The sequence below is a fragment of the Tursiops truncatus genome, chromosome 4 (genome assembly GCF_011762595.2).
Source record: "Tursiops truncatus isolate mTurTru1 chromosome 4, mTurTru1.mat.Y, whole genome shotgun sequence".
Classification (NCBI taxonomy): Eukaryota; Metazoa; Chordata; class Mammalia; order Artiodactyla; family Delphinidae; genus Tursiops; species Tursiops truncatus.
Genome location: NC_047037.1, coordinates 38,057,735 through 38,079,593, shown reverse-complemented (window position 1 = coordinate 38,079,593; position 21,859 = coordinate 38,057,735). Strand labels below are relative to the sequence as shown.

At 35.4% G+C, this 21,859-nt stretch overlaps 2 protein-coding genes across 9 annotated transcripts in view; both read right to left on the bottom strand.

Annotated features, from left to right (window-relative positions):
• The window catches only part of MLF1 (myeloid leukemia factor 1), a 56,155-nt gene extending 49,109 nt beyond the window's left edge, over positions 1–7,046 (bottom strand). For 3 of the 4 annotated variants that reach the window (XR_012331358.1, XM_073803839.1, XM_073803841.1), the window contains exon 1: positions 2,478–7,046. The gene's annotated coding sequence lies outside the window, so the exon portion shown is untranslated. The remainder of the gene's footprint in view (positions 1–2,477) is intronic. The other variant, XM_033855409.2, reaches the window with a different exon arrangement.
• A 140-nt stretch (positions 7,047–7,186) lies between these two features.
• Positions 7,187–21,859, bottom strand: part of RSRC1 (arginine and serine rich coiled-coil 1) — a 454,479-nt gene continuing 439,806 nt past the window's right edge. For all 5 annotated transcript variants that reach the window (XM_073803843.1, XM_073803842.1, XM_019946253.3 and 2 more), the window contains 3 exons: positions 14,532–14,638; positions 8,210–8,362; positions 7,187–7,564 (listed from right to left, as the gene is read on the bottom strand). In XM_073803843.1, the coding sequence (XP_073659944.1) occupies positions 7,472–7,564; positions 8,210–8,362; positions 14,532–14,638 (353 nt within the window). In that variant the 3' untranslated portion in view covers positions 7,187–7,471. The remainder of the gene's footprint in view (positions 7,565–8,209; positions 8,363–14,531; positions 14,639–21,859) is intronic.

Sequence of the window (21,859 nt, the reverse complement as noted above, 5' to 3'; positions counted from 1 at the left end):
GTCTTTCATTTGAGAGAGAAATAAACGTTTTTCTTACTTAAGCCACTGTTTGTTGTTACTGTTGTCATTGTTTACGAAGCCAAAACTAATTGCTATAATTAATCCTAATTGATACACTGCCCTTGCAGATAATTTTATCTGCTTTGGTCCCAGCAGGAAACAAATGACATACTCAAAAAGAGTTTAACGAAGGCAATATATACAGAGATGTGAGCAGGGTTAAGGAAGCCAATCAGGGACTAACAGCTACTGGAAACTGCCCCAGCCTCCAGGTCAGAAGGCAGGAGGAGGGAGCTGTTACTATAACATGGTGGGAACTGTATCCTTGAGAGAGGGGCTAGCCACACTTAGGAAAGCAACCACAACTGAAACAGCAGGGGTACAGAGACCCAATTCTCTCTCCTCCTTCCTGTGATTTCCTGCTAGTGCCTACTATTGGCCGAACCCAACCAGAAGCCAGAGGGCAAGGGAAACTCGGTGATATAGTCTGTAAAGGTCAGCCTCCTGGGACACTGCAGAGAACAAAAGACTGAAGAATGATTCTGATGGATGATGGCGAGAACTAGCTATATATAATGTCCTCTCATTATAAAATGACTTTTTAGTTCTTGAGTGATTTGAAGATAATCTTAATTTGCATGAAATCATCCAATTTGAAAGTTAACTTATTGTTGCTGTTATTTACTAGTTAAAATGTGAAAGGTACATACCCTATGTCCTAGCGATTCCACTTTTAGGGATCTACGCAGCCATTAAAAACAATGAGGCATATAGATGTACTGCTCAGGAAAGTTATCTAAGGAATATGATCCGGGAAAAAAATTAACTGGAGACAAATCTGCTTTCATGGTCTGAAAAGAGAGCCCATGTGTCAATATCTCAACAGAGCCGTATTTGTTCAAGCAGAGGGAAAGGCTGGGATGACTGTTAATAATGGTCACCAGAGGCGACAGACAATGCAGCAGCCGACTAAGAGGGACAGATAATGTTTACATTCAAAAACTGGTTCCACATGGATGACCTTCCTTTTTGTGTTTTGTTAGTATTTTTCAATGAGAAAAAAAAAAAAAAACCAAATCACAAAATGTGAAAGATATCACTTAAGAAAAAGCTTAATTCTTGATATAACTCTCATTTTGTGTACACTTTTTCTAGCAAATGAGCAAATTTAATAAATTATATGTGGCCATTTGCTAGCTTGCATAAATTATATAATTTATAGAAAAAATATATAAATGAATATTGAGAAAGTTTTGAAGTACTTATCAGAAAGAGAATTAGTTTAGTAAAGTGGTGGTCATTGATATTTAACTTACAAATTTCACATTTGAACTAGAATCCAATATTCAAATCCCCCATCGACATTTAAACATTATATTATTTTTTAAACTCCCAAAGCAAAAATACATTTCAAATCTATGCTGTCTTTGTTAGTGAAAAGACAGAGACTTTTGTCATCGATTGTAGTAAATTCTAAAATAGGTTTTTCAAAAAATAAGAACTCTTTGATGAGTTTTGTAACCCTTTCAAAGCTCTCTAAGGTCTGTGTAAATGCCTTTCAAAGGGATTTAGAAATTAATTGAACAATGCCTTTTGGGAATTATATTGCAGTTAGTATAGCAAGATAAACATATTTAGAAATTGGAACTTCAAATTAAGAATCCCAAACAGAAACTGAGTCTCTGATATTTTCTAGACTGTGTCGAATACTAACCTATTTACCAGTCACTTGTCACTTTCTCTTATTAATTGTAAAAAAAGTGAGTTAAAAGTCTCTGAGCACCTTTGCTGAAAACGGCCCACATGACCTTGGAAACACAAGTGTGCTCGTAGGGGAACAAATGTTAATGTGAAAATGGTTTACTTCCTGAAAGTTTAAGTGTTTTAGATGGAACAGCTATTACATAACACAGGGACTGGGCTGCTAATTATGCTCTATGGTAGGTATAAAATTTTTTTTGAAATGAACTATTTCAAACATGGAGAAAGTATATTTATGGGAGATTATAATTTTGGATGACTCCTCATTTTCCCTGCATGTAGTAACACTGCGGCTGATTCAAATACAAAGCGTTCTGAAAAAAATATTTTTTCAAACTATTAATAAATGAGTTATCTTATGAGTTATCTTCTCCAGGTCATTTAGATTTACTATGGCAGAAAGAGGAAGAAGAAAAGCTACAATGGGGCTATATAAATAATCCAGTTACAGAATTTGTTTAAAAAGTCTACCCAATCTTTAACATAGGCATTCAAACCATTGTGCTGGTATGCGGTAAACATTTATTTATTTCTCAATTATTTGTTTTCAATTCCATTTTAAGCTTGTGATATTTTCATGGAACACGAACAGGTAGATAAACTGTAGTTACGGATTTTATTCAAGACATGGGATTTTAGCAGTTCATCTTTTAAAAGATTATGAAGGGAGCCTGCACTATACTAGGTTTTGTACACTGGGATTTAAGCCTGAGTACCATGTTACAAGATGTGAAGAAGAGAGGGTCAGTTCAGTTCATCATTCTCTCCTAGCACTGCAGCAGGATCATTTTGCCATTCCTTCTCAAGACCTAAAAATAAAATGGTACATTGTTGAGTTAAAAGTGTTGTCTTACTATATTGGTAGACTTTACTTCTTTAAAACTGACCTATCATTTGCAAGGAGAGCAGTCACAGAAGCCGGTGGGTGGACCTTGAATGACCACATCTACATCATTTAAAATATTATTTATATAATATAAAAATTGGCCCAGAAAGAAAGTCTAGGCAAGTGAAGACTAGTAAGATCCTTGCTTAAACTCTAGCCCCACTGTTGTTAGTTGCTAATGTAATAGAGAAGACCGGTGTACTCTATATTCCCCAGGAATTCCAAAGGCCTTTGTCAGCTCAGAGACGTGTGGAGACACAAATCACAGAAACCAAACTAATCTGGTCACAAAACTCATCTATTTTTTTTATTTAGTATTTTTTAAATAGATTTTTAAATTGTGGTAAAATATACACAGTTACCACCTCAACCATTTTTAGGTGTACAGTTCAGTGGTATTAAACATAGTCACGCTGTTGTACAGCCATCACCACCATCCATCCCCATAACTCTTTTCATCTTATAAAACTGAAACTCTATTCCCATTAAACAATAAGCCCATTTCTCCTCACCCCAGGCCCTGGCAACCACCTTTATACTTTCCCTCTTTATGATTTTAATTACTCTAAGTACCTCTTCTACGTAAATCATATAGCGTCTGTCTTTTTGTGACTGGATTATTTCACTTTGCATAATGTCCTCAAGGTTCATACATGTTCCTTCCTCTTTAAGGCGGAGTAATATTCCATTGTGTGTATATATATATATATATACACACACACTGCATTTTACTTCATCCATCCATGGACACCTGAGTTGCTTCCCTGGCTATTATGAATAATGCTGCTATGAACATGGGTGTACAAATACCTCTTTAAGACCATGCTTTCAATTCTTTTGGGTACATACCTAGACACCTATTTGTTTTTGCACTGGCTCAAAATAGCTTGAGTATTTTAAATAGCCATACTGCTAAACAGACTGCCCATTTAAGATGAGCAAATTCATTTTTCCTTCATTGACAAATATTTATTGAGAGACTTCTTGTGTCAGGCATGGACTAGATTCTGGGGATACAATAATAGCAAAAATAACTTGGAAATACATGATGACAGAGCATTTTCTTTGATTTGGGAAAGAACCCACCAAATAGAATATACTGATCAACACCCATCTCTATGAAAAAAGGTGAAGATGATTAGAGAATTCACAAAGAGTTCTTTCTTACCTCCATTTTTATCCTTGTTCTTCTGTAAAGACTCAGATATTTTCTTATCAAGATGACTCGCTTTTCCATTATTCCATAAAGGAGTTCCAAAGAGTAATAAGTAGGGCTTACATTTAAAGGATGGCATTTAAACATTTTCTGAATAATTCAAGCACTGTATCCACTGAGTAATGGCCAGGAGCTGGTTCAAGACCTCTTCCGTCATACTCATGAGGAATTTGGGGGTAGGAAAAGGGGGGGAAGGAAGGAGTAACATGGGTGTAAGAATTCCAGATCAATTCATCCATAGTTTAGTGACCAAAAATGTCCCGTGTCTTGTTTCATTTCTAGCTTTTGTTACTACCTTAGTTACTCACTTGATACCAAGATTTTCACTTGATACCCAAATCAAAGGAAAATTTGGAGACAGACCTAACCACAAGGAAATGAATTGTGTCTTTTCATTCCAAAACAATGCTTTCTGTAATAGCACACAATGGAAAAACAGGGGATTAGGGAACACACCGTTGTCCCCACTGCTGTGCAAGGCCTTACTGGCAGATGCAATCCTTTCTTAGAAGTACTTAGAAGTACTTAGAAAGTCTCCTTCAGCTACCATTACACGTCTCACTCAAGTCATCTTGGCTGACAAGTGGTGGTGACACAAGACTGATGATAGTGGCCAAATCAGCTTATTCAGCTGATTCTCCACCAAAAGGAAGAAATGATCAGAGAAAGCCAGAGGGCGACCAGGAACCTAAAATTTTGCTTGGATTTTAATAGGATCGAGAGGGCAGGGCCACTTGGGTCTTTCACAAGAGGGACTCTTCCTTGGGTTGGAAGTGCAACAGTTCCCAGACCCCTACAGCAGCTACCAGGAAGGTGGAAGTGGATAGCTGTGAGTTCCTGTGGCTCCAAAGGCTTCCTTAATTTTCTCACTTGCAGTAATCTCTCTCTTTTTTGCAACCATGTCCTCTCCTCTGCCACTAAGTATTATATCTCTTATGTCATATGCATGTCTGGGCTTCATAACTAAGCCTCTTGAGGGCAGGATCCCCACTGGATTCACCTATGTATACCCAACTACCCTTACTCTGCCTAGCACAAACTAGGTAGTCAAAAAAACGTTAACGAGTAAGTGGGTAAATCTGATGGAAGAAGCCCTGAGATCCCCCAGTAAGCAGATAGTAGGTCACTAACTGCAGAGCAATCAGGGTTTCTTGTGGTCTTGGCAGGGAGGGACATCAGAGAAATCTGGGGACAAAGCTGGGGTCTATTGGTCATGGCAGTTCAAACACATACATAAGGAGTACACTGAAGATGGAGTGTAGTTTTTCAAATAATTACCCATGCGACTATTTGTTCCATATTTCCGTTAAGATGGGCTACCATGCCAAAATGTTCCCTTGGCATAAACAGTACACTTTTCTACCACGGGCTTTCTTTTGTGTTATTTTACTGAAAAATCAAAATAGGCAGATAGGCTATTAGTATCCTCATTTCACCTGCTGGGATGCTGAAGTGAAGTAGGTGAAAGACTCAGCGTGTTCTGTGCTCATATTCTTAGGTATCTGCCTCCTCGTAATTAGGGAGTGCCAGAAAAAAAAAGTTCTTATTCCATTTTCCCTGAAAATGCACTTGTTCAGAAATGAAAACTTGTATTATTAGTACTCATCATTTTGTGTGAAGTCAATGTTTCAAAAAACACTCTGAGGTCTCATGTAAGTCCAAACTGTTGCCACTAGTCAACTGACATGAAAGGGACTGTTCTGTTTTATAGAGTCATTATATTAGGATATTAAAGAAGGCCCGCATGGATCGCGTACCATGAGTTTGGTGATATGTTTGATAGTGGTCTATGAAGTCTTTCTCATTAAATTTGATTTGGCTTATGTGGTAATATTGTAGTCTTCAACAGGATGCAGGCAAACAAAGTTAAGTAATATATTAAAATGAATCACATTGGAAATCAGGAAGAAGGGGAATAGTCATTGAGTTTAGCAGGGACTAAAGTTTAGTTAATTAAAAAAATAACTTGATTCTCTATCTCTATGAGAAATTTAGCTTTAAAATATAAATCTATTGCAGTTCAAGCATCTGTATTTGGGCTACTTGCCAAAGAGGAACTCTGGTGTGAAATATAATTAAAGTGGATCATAATATTTTCACTATGTTATAAATGAGGAACATCAGGCATACTGAGAAAAAATGCCTAGTCTAGCTTCTCTGGAGAATCACTAGTGGCCCAAATGACAACCCATATTCTTGCCTAGACCACTAAAATATAATTCCCCAAAGGGTGATAGTCCTTTTACTATTTATAAGTTATGTAATAAAGGAAATATAAAATTATTCAGTACCAGTAATCCCTTTTAAAAATCACTAAAAATTTGTGTATGTTAAAAACCACACACACCTGAGTTCATACTGGGCACTTCCACTTATAGCTAAGGAAAAAAAACCCACTAGCATATATTCAGAATATGAAAACATGTTTGTATAAAAACAAGTATTTGGTCATCAGTCTATTTTCCATCCCTTTTGCAACTGATTTTACGTTCTTTATATTTTTCATTTTTAACAGGGATTACAACTTTAGTAGTTTCAGAAATATAAAAAGATGGCATCAAAATGTCCTATATATTGGTAATCTTAGCCCAAGAACTTTTCATGCTTATCTTGTGTTCTGGGCTACAGTCTTCATAGATACAAATTCGAGCAGAACAAAATAGAAAAGGGAAATAACTCATGTCAGCTGCTGAAGGCAGTTTGTAAGGCAGGCCTAAAAGTCCTTATCTCTGGCCTGTTCAGTATGGAACGCATAGTTGATTTTCATTCAGCTACCAGAGAAAGGTATTCTACGATGACAGATAGCCTTATCAAAACTACACTTAGCTGGCTTCCTCTGCAGGGTATAGCAGTTGGTTAAGTAACACTGAAGTGAGAGCTCTTACCAGTTTTCTCAGAAACAATTCCCCATCATTAGTATTTGGCCAACTGCTTAGGTCTAGCATGAACATGTAATTTTTAAAAGAATGAGCTGGGACCTGCTAACATGTTTCAAAGGATCACCTAGTAAAAGCTGATCTCTAAGCAAATAAACCATCAGTTTATTTAATTTTCAAGTAGTTTTTTTTACTAAATGTATTATTCCTCTAAGAGTAACATGGTTCATGCTGCTTAGGTTGTTTACAGTGCTTTTTGTTGTGCCTAAAATTTTTCAATAAGGTGAAATAAAAGATTCAAATATGGTTTTATAATACGTGGAAGATAAAATCTCATATTTATAGCATATACTTCGACTCTTTTATATGCATGACTAGTCAAAATTGTGTCTTTAAATGGCAACTTGATATTTTTCAAATTGTACTCAGAAACACTACTGTGTACCATTTGCCTTAATACCAATATGTTCAGGATTAGCTTTATTAACAGTATGACATTTTCATGCATTCTTAAACTTTACACTAGTTTTAATGTTCACAATATTTGATTAAGTTCAACTCAACAAATATTCAAGCCTACATGAGAAAAGAATGAAATGAGGTTACCTTTTTATATAATAAGCTACCTTATTTTTAAGAGTTAATACTTAAAAATATTAAGTATTAAAGTATTAGGGATTTAAAAACCTAAATTTCCAATGTTACTGTTAATTCAACCAGATGAACATAACTTTAGGCCACAGGACTGCCCATTAGCCTTTCCTGTCGGAGGGCAATTAATCTCTTGAACCACTTTTCTTCAGCATCAGCTTTCTCAATAAATAACTGAAATAAAAAAAGAAAAAAGAAGAAAAAATGTTATTGTCTGCCAATAGCTTAGATTTGACCTTATAAATCACTTGTATAGAATACATCCTTCAGCACAAGATTTGGATACTATTTAAATATTGATGACCTCTTAACTGAAGATCATCTATTTGGAATAATGCTCAGAAAGTTTTAGAGTAAAAGAACTAACATCAAAATCATTGGTTAGCAGTTTTACATTTCATTTTGTAAAGTTTATTTCCTACAATCTTTCTGAAGACACAGTGGTATGACACTAATTCACAGAAGATAGCACGATGTGGTGTTAATGACATGCTCCCAGTCCATGAGCCAACTGGAGCAGAGCCAGAATTAGATCTTTTAGTGCCAGAATAAAAATAAAACAAAACTTCTTTTTGCCCATTTTTCTTTCCCATAGAAAGAATCTCCTAGAAGTCAGGTAACATGAGTTGGTCCAAACCAGCTTCAAATACGTGTAACAGCTCTAAAGGCTGGGGGTGAGCTGCCTATTTTTAGCAAATAGGAACATATGGATCCATTTCCTCCAATGGTCTTCTTGTCACCAGCCCAAAAGGACAACAGTTTGAATTAACTTCAGTCAACTAGACTTAAACTGACATTCTTAAGGTTTAGGTATCTTACATTTGGATGGGCCAGAGAATTGTCATCTTGGTACTTGATAGCAGTGGGGATGCTGCTAGGGTCTATTTCTTTTTCATTACTCGGTGGGTCAGCCACTACTGATGCTGGTCCTGATGTTGCAGCTGCATGCTTCACTTCACTAGGTTCCACTGACTGAAACATGAAATACATGCTATTAATTGGATAACAATATACAATTAAAATGTTGCTTTAATAATATTTCTGATTTTGAATAATAACTGCTCAATTGGCCTCCTTTGAGATGATACTAACCACAAAATGGCCCTAGGTTATTGAATGAGAAACAACTATTCCTAAAGTAAGCAAACAAATACAAAAACACTGTGAAAATGTTATTTCTTACAATCAGCATATTTTTCTTAAGAAGTTGGTACTTATGAGTCTATACTATTGCAAAAGTACATACATTTCACATATCTAAATTCCTACTTAGCCTTTTTTTCTACCCCTATTGGTTCTACACATACAGTTTTTCAATTTCTATTTTCTTTTGACTTTTTTACTTCTGAACATCCACTTCTCTGAATGAAGTGCAAAACAGAGGTCACTGGGGAAAACATCTAGAAAATGAAATATGCATGAATTAGTTGATCCTTTATTAGAGTAATTTATCTCAGAGTTGGAGATCCATCTATTTAACCAGTATTTACTAAGCACTATTAATTGCTAAGCACTGGGTACACGAGGGAGAATAAGAAGATATGTTCCTTGTCCAGGACACGGGTTCGAGCCCTGGTCGGGGAAGATCCCACATGCCACGGAGCAACTAAGCCTGTGGGCCACAAATACTGAGCCTGCGCTCTGAAGCCCGCGAGCCACAACTACTGAGCCCGCGTGCCACAACTACTGAAGCCCGCGTACCTAGAGCCCATGCTCTGCAACAAGAGAAGCCACCACAGTGAGAAGCCTGTACACCGCAACGAAGAGTAGCCCTTGCTCGCCGCAACTAGAGAAAGCCTGTGTGCAACGAAGATCCAATGCAACTAAAAATAAAATTAATTAATTAAAAAAAAAAGAAGATATGTTCCCTGTCCAAACTGGAGATTACATTTTGCTAATGGGATGACAGATCTCTAACAAATACCAAAATATATACATAATCACAAATTGTAACAAGTTACATAGAGCTGTTTAAAGAAATATTTGGTAAATTTGATTTGGCAGTTTTCTTCTTATATTTTGGAGCCAATATTTTTTTCCCCAGATCCCAAACTTTTCTATGTCTCCAACATAGTGGTCATAGAAGACTCATAGCCCTAAGTGATATTACACTGACCCTTTATAAAACTGAAGACACGTAACAGTAAAGCCCAATATTCTGCACAGGGGAAAGTGGGAAGTATGTTAGTCCAGTGAGGTCCAGGACATAATTTTTTGGTACTCTACCTTGCCAAGCAGGGAATGTAAGAGCATGCCATTCTGCATATCTAGGCCATGCTTTGATAGGGTTCAGCTAGGAGACTGGCTGTCCATATGGAACTACCTCGAAAAATTGTGAAGTGCTGTTATTCTAGTTGCCAAACATGTGGATCGCACATGTGCAGGTGGCAGAGATAACATTCTATTACAGAAACCAAGTAATCTCATTTTGTTTTTACCTACACAGTACATTAAAGTTTTCTTTGAAAAGTGCTTATATGCACAAGAGGTAAAGTTCTCAGGGGTTAGGATCAGAGTGTAGAAGTTATTATTTAATAATGTATAATTTAAAAAACGTGTGAGGAAAACCATCAATTGCTTCTTTATTTAAGTGAGGAAAGCTGTTAGAGAAAATTTGACTATTAAAAAACTCTTAGCATGGCTACTATCAAACATCTGGCTTTGAGTAGCACTGCCACCTGGTGGTTCAGTTTGGAAAAACTTGTTTTAACACGTACTTAAAAGTATGAAAGAACAAATGACCATGCTGCTTAGAGTTATTTACCCTCTTTTTGAACATAGGCGGATATCTGCCAAATACAACAATTTTTGGATTGAATAAGTGGTAATAAGCTTATTTGGGAGAACAGTCTGAAAACAAGATTGGTTCCTTAAGTTGATGATACAGCAGGAACTATCAGATCATCTTTCTACTCACACCAGAAAAATATGATTGCACAAAGTAAAACTAGTTAAATCAATATGTGTTGCAGGAGACAAACTGTCTAGCATGTCATTGGTAACAGCCACTTTTCTGGTAATAGTTCCCTAGCTAAATTAGTGGAATTAACACAGCTAAAGAATCTACCAACAGAAGGGGTCACTAGTTACAGAAAAGCCTTTTTCAGAGATATTACAAACTTTATACCAATGCATGTAGCACTGTCCAGGAGAGAAGGATGTTGAAACTTGGTTCATAATTTAGTCCTCAAGAGAGTTAGTCTTTGCTATGCAACAGGAATAGCCCATCACATCTGCCCATGACCTGGATGAAATGGTCCTCTAGATAATTTACTTTGCTAAGTCATCTCCTGATAAATAATTCATCTTCTTGGGCATCCTGAATCCTTACCTTATACTGTAGACACAGACATTTTAGAAACTGGAAAGGGATACCACTTTCTAAACTAATAAATTGGCCCTCTGTTTTATATTACAGTCCAGTGCGAATTTATTCTTTGTTGGCCCATCACTGCTCTTCTGATCATTTTGAAACGCGATGACTAATGTAAGTCTAGTGTTGGATGGCTAATATCTTATACTACTGTACATTCACCAAGGTAAATGCCATCTTCTGTGGCCTTTTAGCATATTCTTTATATTTCAACAGGGAATATGCATTGAGTTCACAATTATGAGAGATTGATTAGTTCTGGAGTTGGACAAATTTGGTTTGGCTGCTGCTTTTTACCATTTATTAGCAGTTTGACCCTGGGTTATGAAATTTGCTGAATCTCAGCTATAATTAAGGGTTATTAGGATATTAGTTAAATTATAAATGTTAAATGTCTAGTATTAATGGTAGTCATCATTATTTTAGTTATTTTACATTAAATATATACAAAAGTGGGGCTATGATACAACACTGTTTTACATCATTTGTTTACTGCTTTAACATTTCCAAATGGCTGTGTTGAAACAAATTGGTTCAAAGCTTATGTCTATACATGAAACTAGAAAGTTACTGTGTAAAGTAATTTTTAATTTGCTTCATCACCAAGCCTCAAATAAGGAGCATTTTAGGATCTATAGACCATAAAAAATTACATAAAACAGTCTCTGGCCCAACCAAAACAGGAATCCTTGTATCTACAATCCCTCTGAAGGAAGCCACAGACAAATACAGCCCTTGGTAGCAGCAGCAGGAAGAGGAGGAGTAGTGACAGCTTTCATTTCTTGATCACTTACTATACGCCAGGCACTTGGTTAACTGTTTTATGTAAAGTATCTTGCTCATCCTTATAAAAACCTCTGCTACGGGTATTATCCCCATTTTAAGGGACGAGAGCCAAGGTTTAATGAGACTATTATGTAGTTTAAGGACATATGACCAGTAAACGGCAGAATCAAAGTGTGGTTCCAGATCTGAGTCTACATCTCATGCTTTTGACCACCGCTTCCTAATGGCTAAATGCAAGATTTATTGCAATTTGGTTTGAATTTTAGAGGAAAGAAACAAAAATGTTGGTAAAATATTTTAACTAAATGTATTTCTAAGGGGCTCAATTCACAGTGCTGGATTAACATTTCTAGGCTGCTTCTGCTTCTCTGTCATACTTATCCAACCAAGAACTAGCTAGTTCTAGGCTTTCCAGATTGATTTTATTTCTTTCTATGAATTACTGTTAAGGGGAACCTCTTTTTGAAAGATAGTTGAAACAGAAGGTGGGTTTCCCTCACACAGATTTATGAAGGTTGCTTACAAAATGAAGAGCCTCCTGTTCCATCCTAGACCTCTCAATCCTTAATGGTGGCATCTAAGTTGGAAGTACAAGAAAAGCTACATTGAAGCTGAGTAAATCCCAACTCAGCACTAAAAACTAAAGCAAACAAAAACTAATTATTAAAATAATTAATAATGGTGGTCCCTTTGATGAGAGATGTAGGTGAAATTCCTTTAAACTGCTCCCAAGGGAAGCCCATTTAACTATATATAGGGTTTTGTTATAGATATGGGAAGAAGAGTTTTTCTCTTGGATTTAATCAGTTATCTTAAGATTAATAACTATAAGAAATAATATTTTAAAACTTTTCTAGAGAATATAAACAAGGTAAAAAAATGACTAACCTTGGAATTCAAATATATGGATATTATTACATTTAAAAAATCTTTTAAGGTGCAACCAGATATCTAAAGAATTTCTGTGTTTCTCAGCAAGGGGTCTGTCTTACTGGTGAGCATGGAGACTCAGGGAAAGTAAGGGGCATATTAGAGAAATGTAAATGGGGTAAGGTTTATACTTCAGACAGTCTGAGTGCCTATAGTAGTAGAAGTTTTCAAGCACCATACGTTTATAGAATATACTTAGATAGCAAATAATTTAGATGCTAGAGTATATAATTTTAAAACAAACAGTTTATGGATCAAGAACCATGTTACATATTTGATAATCATTATATTTAACCCTCGGTTACTCTAAAAAGTAGGAATTATTAGCTCTATTTTATGAATTTGGAAACTGAGGCTTGGAAAGAGGTTGAGAGGTTTTCTCGAGATCATCAATCATGTTAGGAAGTGTGAAAGTTAAGATTCAAACTCAGATCTCCTTGAGTCCAAAGCCCATGCTCTTTCCGCTATATTAAGCAGGCTTTAGATCAATTTCCTTACTCACTGCCAATTTTACTAGTTACTGGAAGAACTCTTAGTATCTTGGAGGAGAGGAATGGAATTAAAAATAAATTTACTATATTAATAATTAATACCAAATGGGAAAAAGTTGTTTAGAAGAAAACCTAGTGTATTAACATAGAGGAATAAATATTTCCACAGAAAGAAAATGCTAGGTTATCTTAAGTGTGTGCAGTGAGAACTGGGAAGTCAAGGTGAACTCCAGAAAACAAATACTATGCAAGTAAACTTCAAAACAAATTACAATTCTTTTAGGACTTCTTATTAAGTATGAGTAATATATTTAATAAAATGGGCAACTATATTTGTGAATGTCCATTTCACAGCTCCTTTTTTTCAGGAGTTGTGGTGGCAAACTACAAAATATTCAAATGAAATCAGCAAAATAACAGGGCAAGGACCGTGGATTAACCAAGGCTGTCTAGTGCATCCTGGCATCCTGCACATGCTCAATTCATGTCCCCATAATGAATTATTTTAAAATACATATGGTAATTGAAAAGGTGTCCCTCTCACTAATAACAAAAGAAATGCTAATGGAACAACAAAAGGTCAGTTTTTACCTATCAGGTCATTAAACATGAAAAAGTCTGATAAGACTTGGTGTTAACCAGGGTGTGAGAGACAGACATCTCCCTGCATTTCGAGGTGGAATTTGAATCGATACAATATTTTGGGTGAATGACTTTGGGAACAGGTATGAAAATAAACAATATTAACCTTTAACAACTCCATTTTGAAAATTTTATCTAAGGTGATAATAATGGATATTCACAAACATGTATGCAACACCTCCAAACTTACAACTACTAAAATATCTATCAGAGAAAAAAAATTATGATACATTCATCAGTAGAATACTATACAGTCATTAATATATCTACAGATATAGAGTATTTCTGAATAAGTGATAGCTATACCATGTCTTCATTAGATGTATGATATTGAAGAATACATGTATTTCACAGTAGACAGCTTTTTCCAACTAAAGGAACACAAATTCCAAAAAGCAGCCCTGACAATGATTGAAAGAATACTGAAATATTCAACAGAAATAAAATGCCAATCAAAGCTCCTTTTATTAGAGTTGAATAAGTGATACTCATATGGGCAAAGAGTGTAAATATATGTTACTATTTGGGTAATAATTTTATTGTTAAAGTTCTTTTCTAACTTTTCTCTAGCAATGTCAATTCAAAAAGTAGATGTATACATTTGAAAAGAAAACTGTGTACGTTCATGAAATGTGTATTATTGTTATAGAACTGTATGTTGACATCTTATACTTTGCCTTCTTGGTGAATTTTAAAATAAAAATGGCATCAGATACATTTTCATAGTTTTTTTTTTAACAAGTTAAACTTGAACTGATTCTCACTGATTCATTCTCTCTCTCAATAACATGCTGATACACTCTCACCTTACTTCATCTATTAGAAGAAGAAGCACTTACATTTAAGTAAAATCCATTAATAAAGCATCCCTTTAGTTGGAATCTAAAGGTTTATTCATAATGCCTTGATGAAAACTTACCTTTTTGATTTCTTTACTTGATCTGAATGTTTGCTGAACAAAAGAATCACTTTCAATGGCTTCAATTTCTTTGACTCTTTTTACTTGTTCTACCAGGGTGGCTTGGTCTAAAAAAGAGGGTATTATGTCAGTGTATTCTGGTTTGTCAGCTTGTTATCAACACTATACCTAAGCAATGTTCTTTCTATGAAGTAATTTTATGACTTATGAAATTTAACTGGATGGAAAAAAAAAAGACATTATGGTTAAGTTATAATAGAAACTTTTTGCCCCCCCTGGAGACCCACAAAGATAACATTCCTATCCACTAAGACTCTCACCTAAAACCTAAAACATTGCCGAGAAGGTACTGCTAAAATGATCCAAGCTAATCTGTGCTAATCTGGAAGGAGGACTTTACATTTTTTTTCCAATTTTACTATGGAAATACATAAAAGGAAAAAGGAATAAGAGCACAATGAATCCATCTGCACCCATCACTCAGCTTCTGTAATCATTAATTTTCTGTTATTCTTATTTAATCTATCCATGCCCACTTCAATTTTGGGGGGTGGACCTGGAGTATTTAAAAGTAAATCCCAGACATAATGCCATGTTACCCCTAAATATTTTTTTAGGCATCTCAGATAAGGGCTTAAAAAAACAAAACAAACTAGCAACATAACTACAATACCATCTTTAAACCCAACGTTATCAGTAATAATTCCTTAATATCATCTTATATAATCCATGTTTAATTTTCACTGATTGTCCAAGTGCTTTTTTTACAGTTGGTTTGTCTGAAAGAGGATCCAAACAAGGTCCACACATTACACTTAGTCGACAAGTATCTTAAATTCCTTTTCATCACATACGGTCCACCATCCCTTCCTTTCATTGTCATTTATTTATTGAAGAAAATGGATCATTTTAGCCTTTACAATTTTCTACATTCTGGATTTTGCTGATTTTATTCTCATGGTGTCATTTAACATGTTCTTCTGTCCTTCATACTTTGTGTAAACCAGCAGTTAGATCTAGACAGGGATAAGATTCAGGTTCAATTTCTTTTGGTAAAGAATACATCACAGGTGGTGCTATGTAATTCCTATTACATCATATCAGGATGTGCTTCTCCCACTTCTAATGATGTTAAGATTGATCAGTGTGTCCAAGGTGATGTCAGCCTGACCCTAGTTCTCCACCAACCTTTCACTTCATGGTTTTAGCAGACAATGTTTGTTGCTTAGCTCCATTATTTTATTAGACATTGCAAAATGGTCATTTTTTTCTAATTCTATTATTTGTCCTGCATTTATTAGCTGTGATTCGAAGAACTTCCTTCATCGACTACTTTGTAACTGTGAAATATAGTCTAGAGGAAAAGGCAGAATAAATATTTCTTTCCCTTAATTTATCAATTTTGGTCCAAAGATGACCATTATGAGCTCATGAATATTTATATATGTAATGTACTTCAGTCCATCATAGTCATTTTCATATTTTGATTCTACCTTTGGGTAGTGGGAGCCTCTTCATGTTGGTCCCTGCATCCTTTTGATATGATCTCTTTTGTTAAAGTGTGATAAGATGTCCCAGGTTCATCCTGTACAGTTCCTGTCTCAGACTTGAAATCAGCCATTTCTCCAAAGGGCCTGGATTCCTTTTAGTGGGGAATGATACTTAAAGACAGTAACCTGAGCAGTAGGGGTGTTTGTTGTTACTGGATTATCACCGCTTCTCAGCTTTTTCAGTGGGTGGGGTAGGAAATACATACTTTTAGAAAAGAAAATCGAATGTGAGTTATATTTGTATATCTTTTCTCTTATTCTAAGAATATTAGGCCTTAATGATGTGATCAAAAGTACTTAGCTGTTTTTCCTAATATGTGAGTTGAATATATATTAGTTTCAAAATCATAAGACAAATATTACTATTAACAAGATGAATTAATAGTTTAAAATTTCTTTATGGCTCTTTTTGATCTTAGGATTTATTCCACTGATGAATTGTCAAAACACTATACTCTAAAGTCACTTGAAATGATTCTCCATGTGATTATGCTACCAACTTGATATATAGTTAGGTTCATTTGTTTCAGTTTTTTTTTTTAAATCTTGTTTTGCTCTACTGTTTTCATAATTAATATTTGCTTTTTAATTGCATAAAACACTTACATGCTTTCAAAGTCAAAATTAAAACAACATCATTCAGAGAAGTCTAGGTTTCCTTTCCTATCCCATTCCCCCAATCCATAGGTAATCATTTTTTATTAGGTTTTGATTTTTATCTTTCCATTGCTTATTTCTGAAAATATAAGTATACATATTCTCTTCTTTCTTACACAAAATTAGCATATTATACATTCCTATGTATATTACTTCTCTCACTTTTAACACTATGTTTTCCAGTATAGAGACTTCCTCATTTTATGCTACAGCTATACAGTAACCTATTTTATGGTTTTATGATAGTTTTTCCTACCAATGCCCTGTTGATGGTCATCTGAGTTGTTTCCAGTCCTTTGTTTTTACAGTTAGTGCTTTAATAAATAGCCACAGGCATGTATCATTTCATACTTTTGTATTTTTTTCTCACATGCTAGCTGGGCAAGAAAAATGCAACATTATGGTTCACAACCTTACTGTTTAAACTCTTGGTCTAAGCTGAAACGAACACACACCTGAATTAGGAGCCACTGAATACTCAGCTAAGGCATCTAAAAATGCCAGGGTTTTAGCCTGTATGAATCATAACTGAATTTATTAAAAAAAAACTGTAATAACTGGTTTAACAAGGTAGAGTTATTTGCATCAAAGTAATTTTTACATACTAAGTTGAAAAGGTTAAATGATATAGACAGTATGAAATCTGGTCTAACACATTCAATAAAAATTAACATTTTATGAAAAATCTCTGCTTCAATTTTTGGCCAATCACAAATTATAAGCATATAGTCTTATGCAAGTTCCAGTTTATTTAAGAGAAAGACAGTGCTTCTGAGATGTGTCCCTGACAGCTGTAACCAGTCTTTTCTCAGGTGAGAAATCCTGCATGGAATGTTTGGAAGTAACAGCTGTCACAGCCAACACTCACATCTTTGGAAGAATATATTTTCCTATATAAAAAGCAAACACTGTCAGAGTGTCATGGAAGAGCAAATAGTTCCACATGCTTTAGAATAAAAGCTCCTTTTAATTATGCAATGTACTAACTGAGCATGTGAAATGAGAGAAGACTCTTTGCCCAGCTAACTTATTAACATGTGCCGTACCAGAGGATAATATTTTTACTAGTTACATGTATAATGGCATTAATATAGCAGAGAAGAATCATAATGGATACCATTCCAAGTGATTCAACTATAACTGGTCAACATGAAAACACATTTGTTTGTGTAGGTGTTAGTTTCACAATTATTTCACAATCATTAGTTCCCAACCAAAAACAATATTTCTGACTTCAGGATGATGTCTCATATGTATCAACTGTTTGACCCCTCGGATTTTTTCTCTAACATATTCCCTCATTTGGATTTACAAAGCACATCATTAGTATTAAATGTCAGAGGTGAGCTCACAAACAGTACTTGATGTCTAAAGCTTGCAGTGTTTGTAGCTTTAAATATGGGCATACAACCAGCTCCTAATACAAATAAAAGTGTTATCACAGAAGCTGGCCAAAGGGCCAGTATATTTAACAAAATAGCACTGGAGAAACTGTAAAGGAAGGAAGGAGAAAGATTAGAGGAAAAACAGAACATTATGTTTGTGTTTCTTTAAAGATCACTTCAGGACTAACAAAGTGACAGGGCAGATAGGGGAAAGCCTGTCTGCTTGACTTACAATATGAAAATAAACCAAAATAGCTTTTACCTTTCAATGTGGGAACCATTTTACTGGTGATATTTAAATTAAAGAATGTGATATTTAAATTAAAGAGTAAGAGAGTGATATACAAATTAAATTTCTTTAACATCTTTATTGGAGTATAATTGCTTTACAATGCTGTGTTAATTTCTGCTGTATAACAAAGTGAATCAGCTATATGTATACATATATCCCCATATCCCCTCCCTCTTGCGTCTCCCTCCCACCCTCCCTATCCCACCCCTCTAGGTGGTCACAAAGCACCGAATTGATCTCCCTGTGCTACGTGGCCGCTTCCCACTAGCTAACTATTTTACATTTGGTAGTGTATATATGTCAATGCTACTCTTTCACTTCGTCCCAGCTTACCCTTCCCCCTCCCCGTGTCCTCAAGTCCATTCTCTATGTCTGTGTCTTTATTCCTGTCCTGCCCCTAGGTTCATCAGAACCATTTTTCTTTTTTTTAGATTCCATATATGTATGTTAGCATGTGGTATTTGTTTTTCTCTTTCTGACTTACTTCACTCTGTATGACAGACTCTAGGTCCATCCACCTCACTACAAATAACTCAATTTCATTTCTTTTCATGGCTGAGTAATATTTCATTGAATATATGTGCCACATCTTTATCCATTCATTTGTCAATGGACACTTAGGTTGCTTCCATGTCCTGGCTACTGTAAATAGTGCTGCAATGAACACTGTAGTACATGTCTCTTTTTGAATTATGGTTTTCTCAGGGTATATGCCCAGTAGTGGGATTGCTGGGTCATATGCTAGTTCTATTTTTAGTTTTTTAAGGATCCTCCATATTGTTCTCCAGAGTGGCTGTATCAATTTACATTCCCACCAACAGTGCAAGAGGGTTCCCTTTTCTCCACACCCTCTCCAGCATTTATTGCTTGTAGATTATAAATTAAAATTTGAAAGGTGCATGGGAGATTTCATTTTTAGTCTTATAAATAGCTCAGCTCCATGCTGTCTGAAAACAGGCATAAAAAATGTTTTAAACTGCTTCATACTCAAAATTCTAAGATCAATGTCCACAAATCTATGTCTTAAGTATAACCCTGTCATTTTGGGAAGCAGAATAAAACACATCAATAATATATAGTAAATTGTTTTATTTTTATTTTTAAAAATATTTATTATTTGTTTGTTTGTTTGGCTGCGCCTGGTCTTCGTTGTGGCATGCAGGATCTTCATTGCCGCGTACAGGATCTTCATTGTGGCATGCGGGATCTTTTAGTTGTGGCAGGCAGGCTCTTAGTTGCGTCATGCGGGATCTAGTTCCCTGACCAGGGATTGAACCCAGGCCCTCTGCATTGGGAGCGCAGAGTCTTAACCACCACTGGACCACCAGGGAAGTCCCTATAGTAAACTGTTTTACATTCAGGCTCTTAAGTTTAACATGCCAATTTGTCATTTAAAAATTCTGTACCAATTTTAAGACTGGGAAGAATGTGAATTAAAACTAGTTATTGTTTATATATATATATATATTTTAAACATTTATTTATTTATTTGGTTGCGTCTGGTCTTAATTGTGGCAGGCAGACTTCTTAGTTGGGGCTTGCTGGCTCCTTAGTTGCGGCATGTGGGCTCCTCAGTTGTGGTATGTGAACTCTTAGTTGCGGCATGCATGTGGGATCTAGTTCCCTGACCAGGGATCAAACCAGGCCCCCTGCATTGGGAGCGCAGAGTCTTAACCACTGTGCCAACAGGGAAGTCCCCTAGTTATTGTTTATACGCTTGGCATGAATGCCTAGCATACAAAGTATCCTGTATTCATCAGCCATGGGGTTAAAAATGAAAACAAGTGATAAAGTTACTGGGAGAATAAAAATTACAGGATGTTTCTGGGGCTTCCCTGGTGGTGCAGTGGTTAGGAATCCGCCTGCTAGTGCAGGGCACACGGGTTCGAGACCTGGTCTAGGAGGATCCCACATGCCGTGGAGCAACTAAGCCCGTGCACCACAACTACTGAGCCTGTGCTCGAGAGCCACAACTACTGAAGCCCGCACACCTGGAGCCCATGCTCCGCAAAAGGGGAAGACACCACAATGAGAAGCCCATGCACCACAATGAGAAGCCCATGCACTGCAACGAAGAGTGGCCCCTGCTCACCGCAACTAGGGAAAGCCCATGCGCAGCCAAAATTAAATAAATTAATTTTTAAAAAAATTACAGTATGTTTCTAAACATTAACATGGTAAACATGAAGTAAACATATCTATTTGCACTTGATGCTTTTTGATAAACACATTATTGGTAAACAAAATGACTTCCATAGGTTGCTTGCAAGATGTCCGTAGAATATTTCATATTTCATAATAAAAGAGAAAATAATGGAGTCAGAATGCTAAGTCACTACAGACTAAAAAAGTCAATAACTCACTGCATGGACAATTATTTTGTTCTTTTTGTGATTAAAAATTAAAATCAAATATTTTATTAGTTACTGTTGATGTTATAAAAATTAGGTTCACCTGCTACTTTGAGTTATATTTGACAATTTCACATGACACATCTACAGAATTTTCTGTGTTATCAAAAGGTACACAAATTTAAGATTAGTAGATAAAGATGACAAGGTCCAGTATAAACCTTTTATTTGAAAAGGCAAAATTTAAATATGTACACCATTTGCAGATTACCAACAAGCCAACCTCTCTAAACTGGCAGCAATGCTAGGCAGAGAACAGCAGATGGCACTATTACCCAAAATGTAATGGGCTAAGCGACATGAGTTTCATGAAAGGTACCTTACACATTAAAATCTCATCTCCAAATGACTACTTTTGAATATTAATAATTTATGAATTTCCCCAAAGTTAAAATGCATTTTATATTACAAAGAGTTTGGGTTGGTTGGTTTCATAGTTATTGAGTTACTTATGCTACTTTTCTCTCCCAAGGGGAAAAAAAATTTATATACTAATACTACTGCTACAAATACATGAATAATACAAGAGAAGATCTTATTTTCAGTTTAAATGGATTCAAATTTTAGTCAAGAATGGAAATATCTTCAAAATTTCCTTTTATGGTACAATATAGACACTGAAAACAAAGTCTTTGAAAAATAAAGCACTTTCAAGTGCTTTGCAAGAACAAAAGAAAAAAAGCAAACAATAACAAACTGGCTATTCAATAAATAAGTAAATGGAGATGGCTGTTCAATAAAATCTGTAGACAAATAAAACATACCATAAAGCTCACTTGGAATTCTAAAGTTAAAGCAACTCCTCATGAACACAAATTTTAATGAAATATAGCCACTGCTTTCCCTTCAAAACAGTTCAAAACAGTGTATTTTAAATAAGTTTCTTTCATTAAAACATATAAAACATATATTAGAAAGCCATCCAACCGTAACATTTTAAGGTTGTTCATAAATCTCATATCCCTGGGCACCAATTTCCAGAACTGATATCCAGAAATAACGTGAAAGATGAGAAAACTTCTTAAGTAGAATG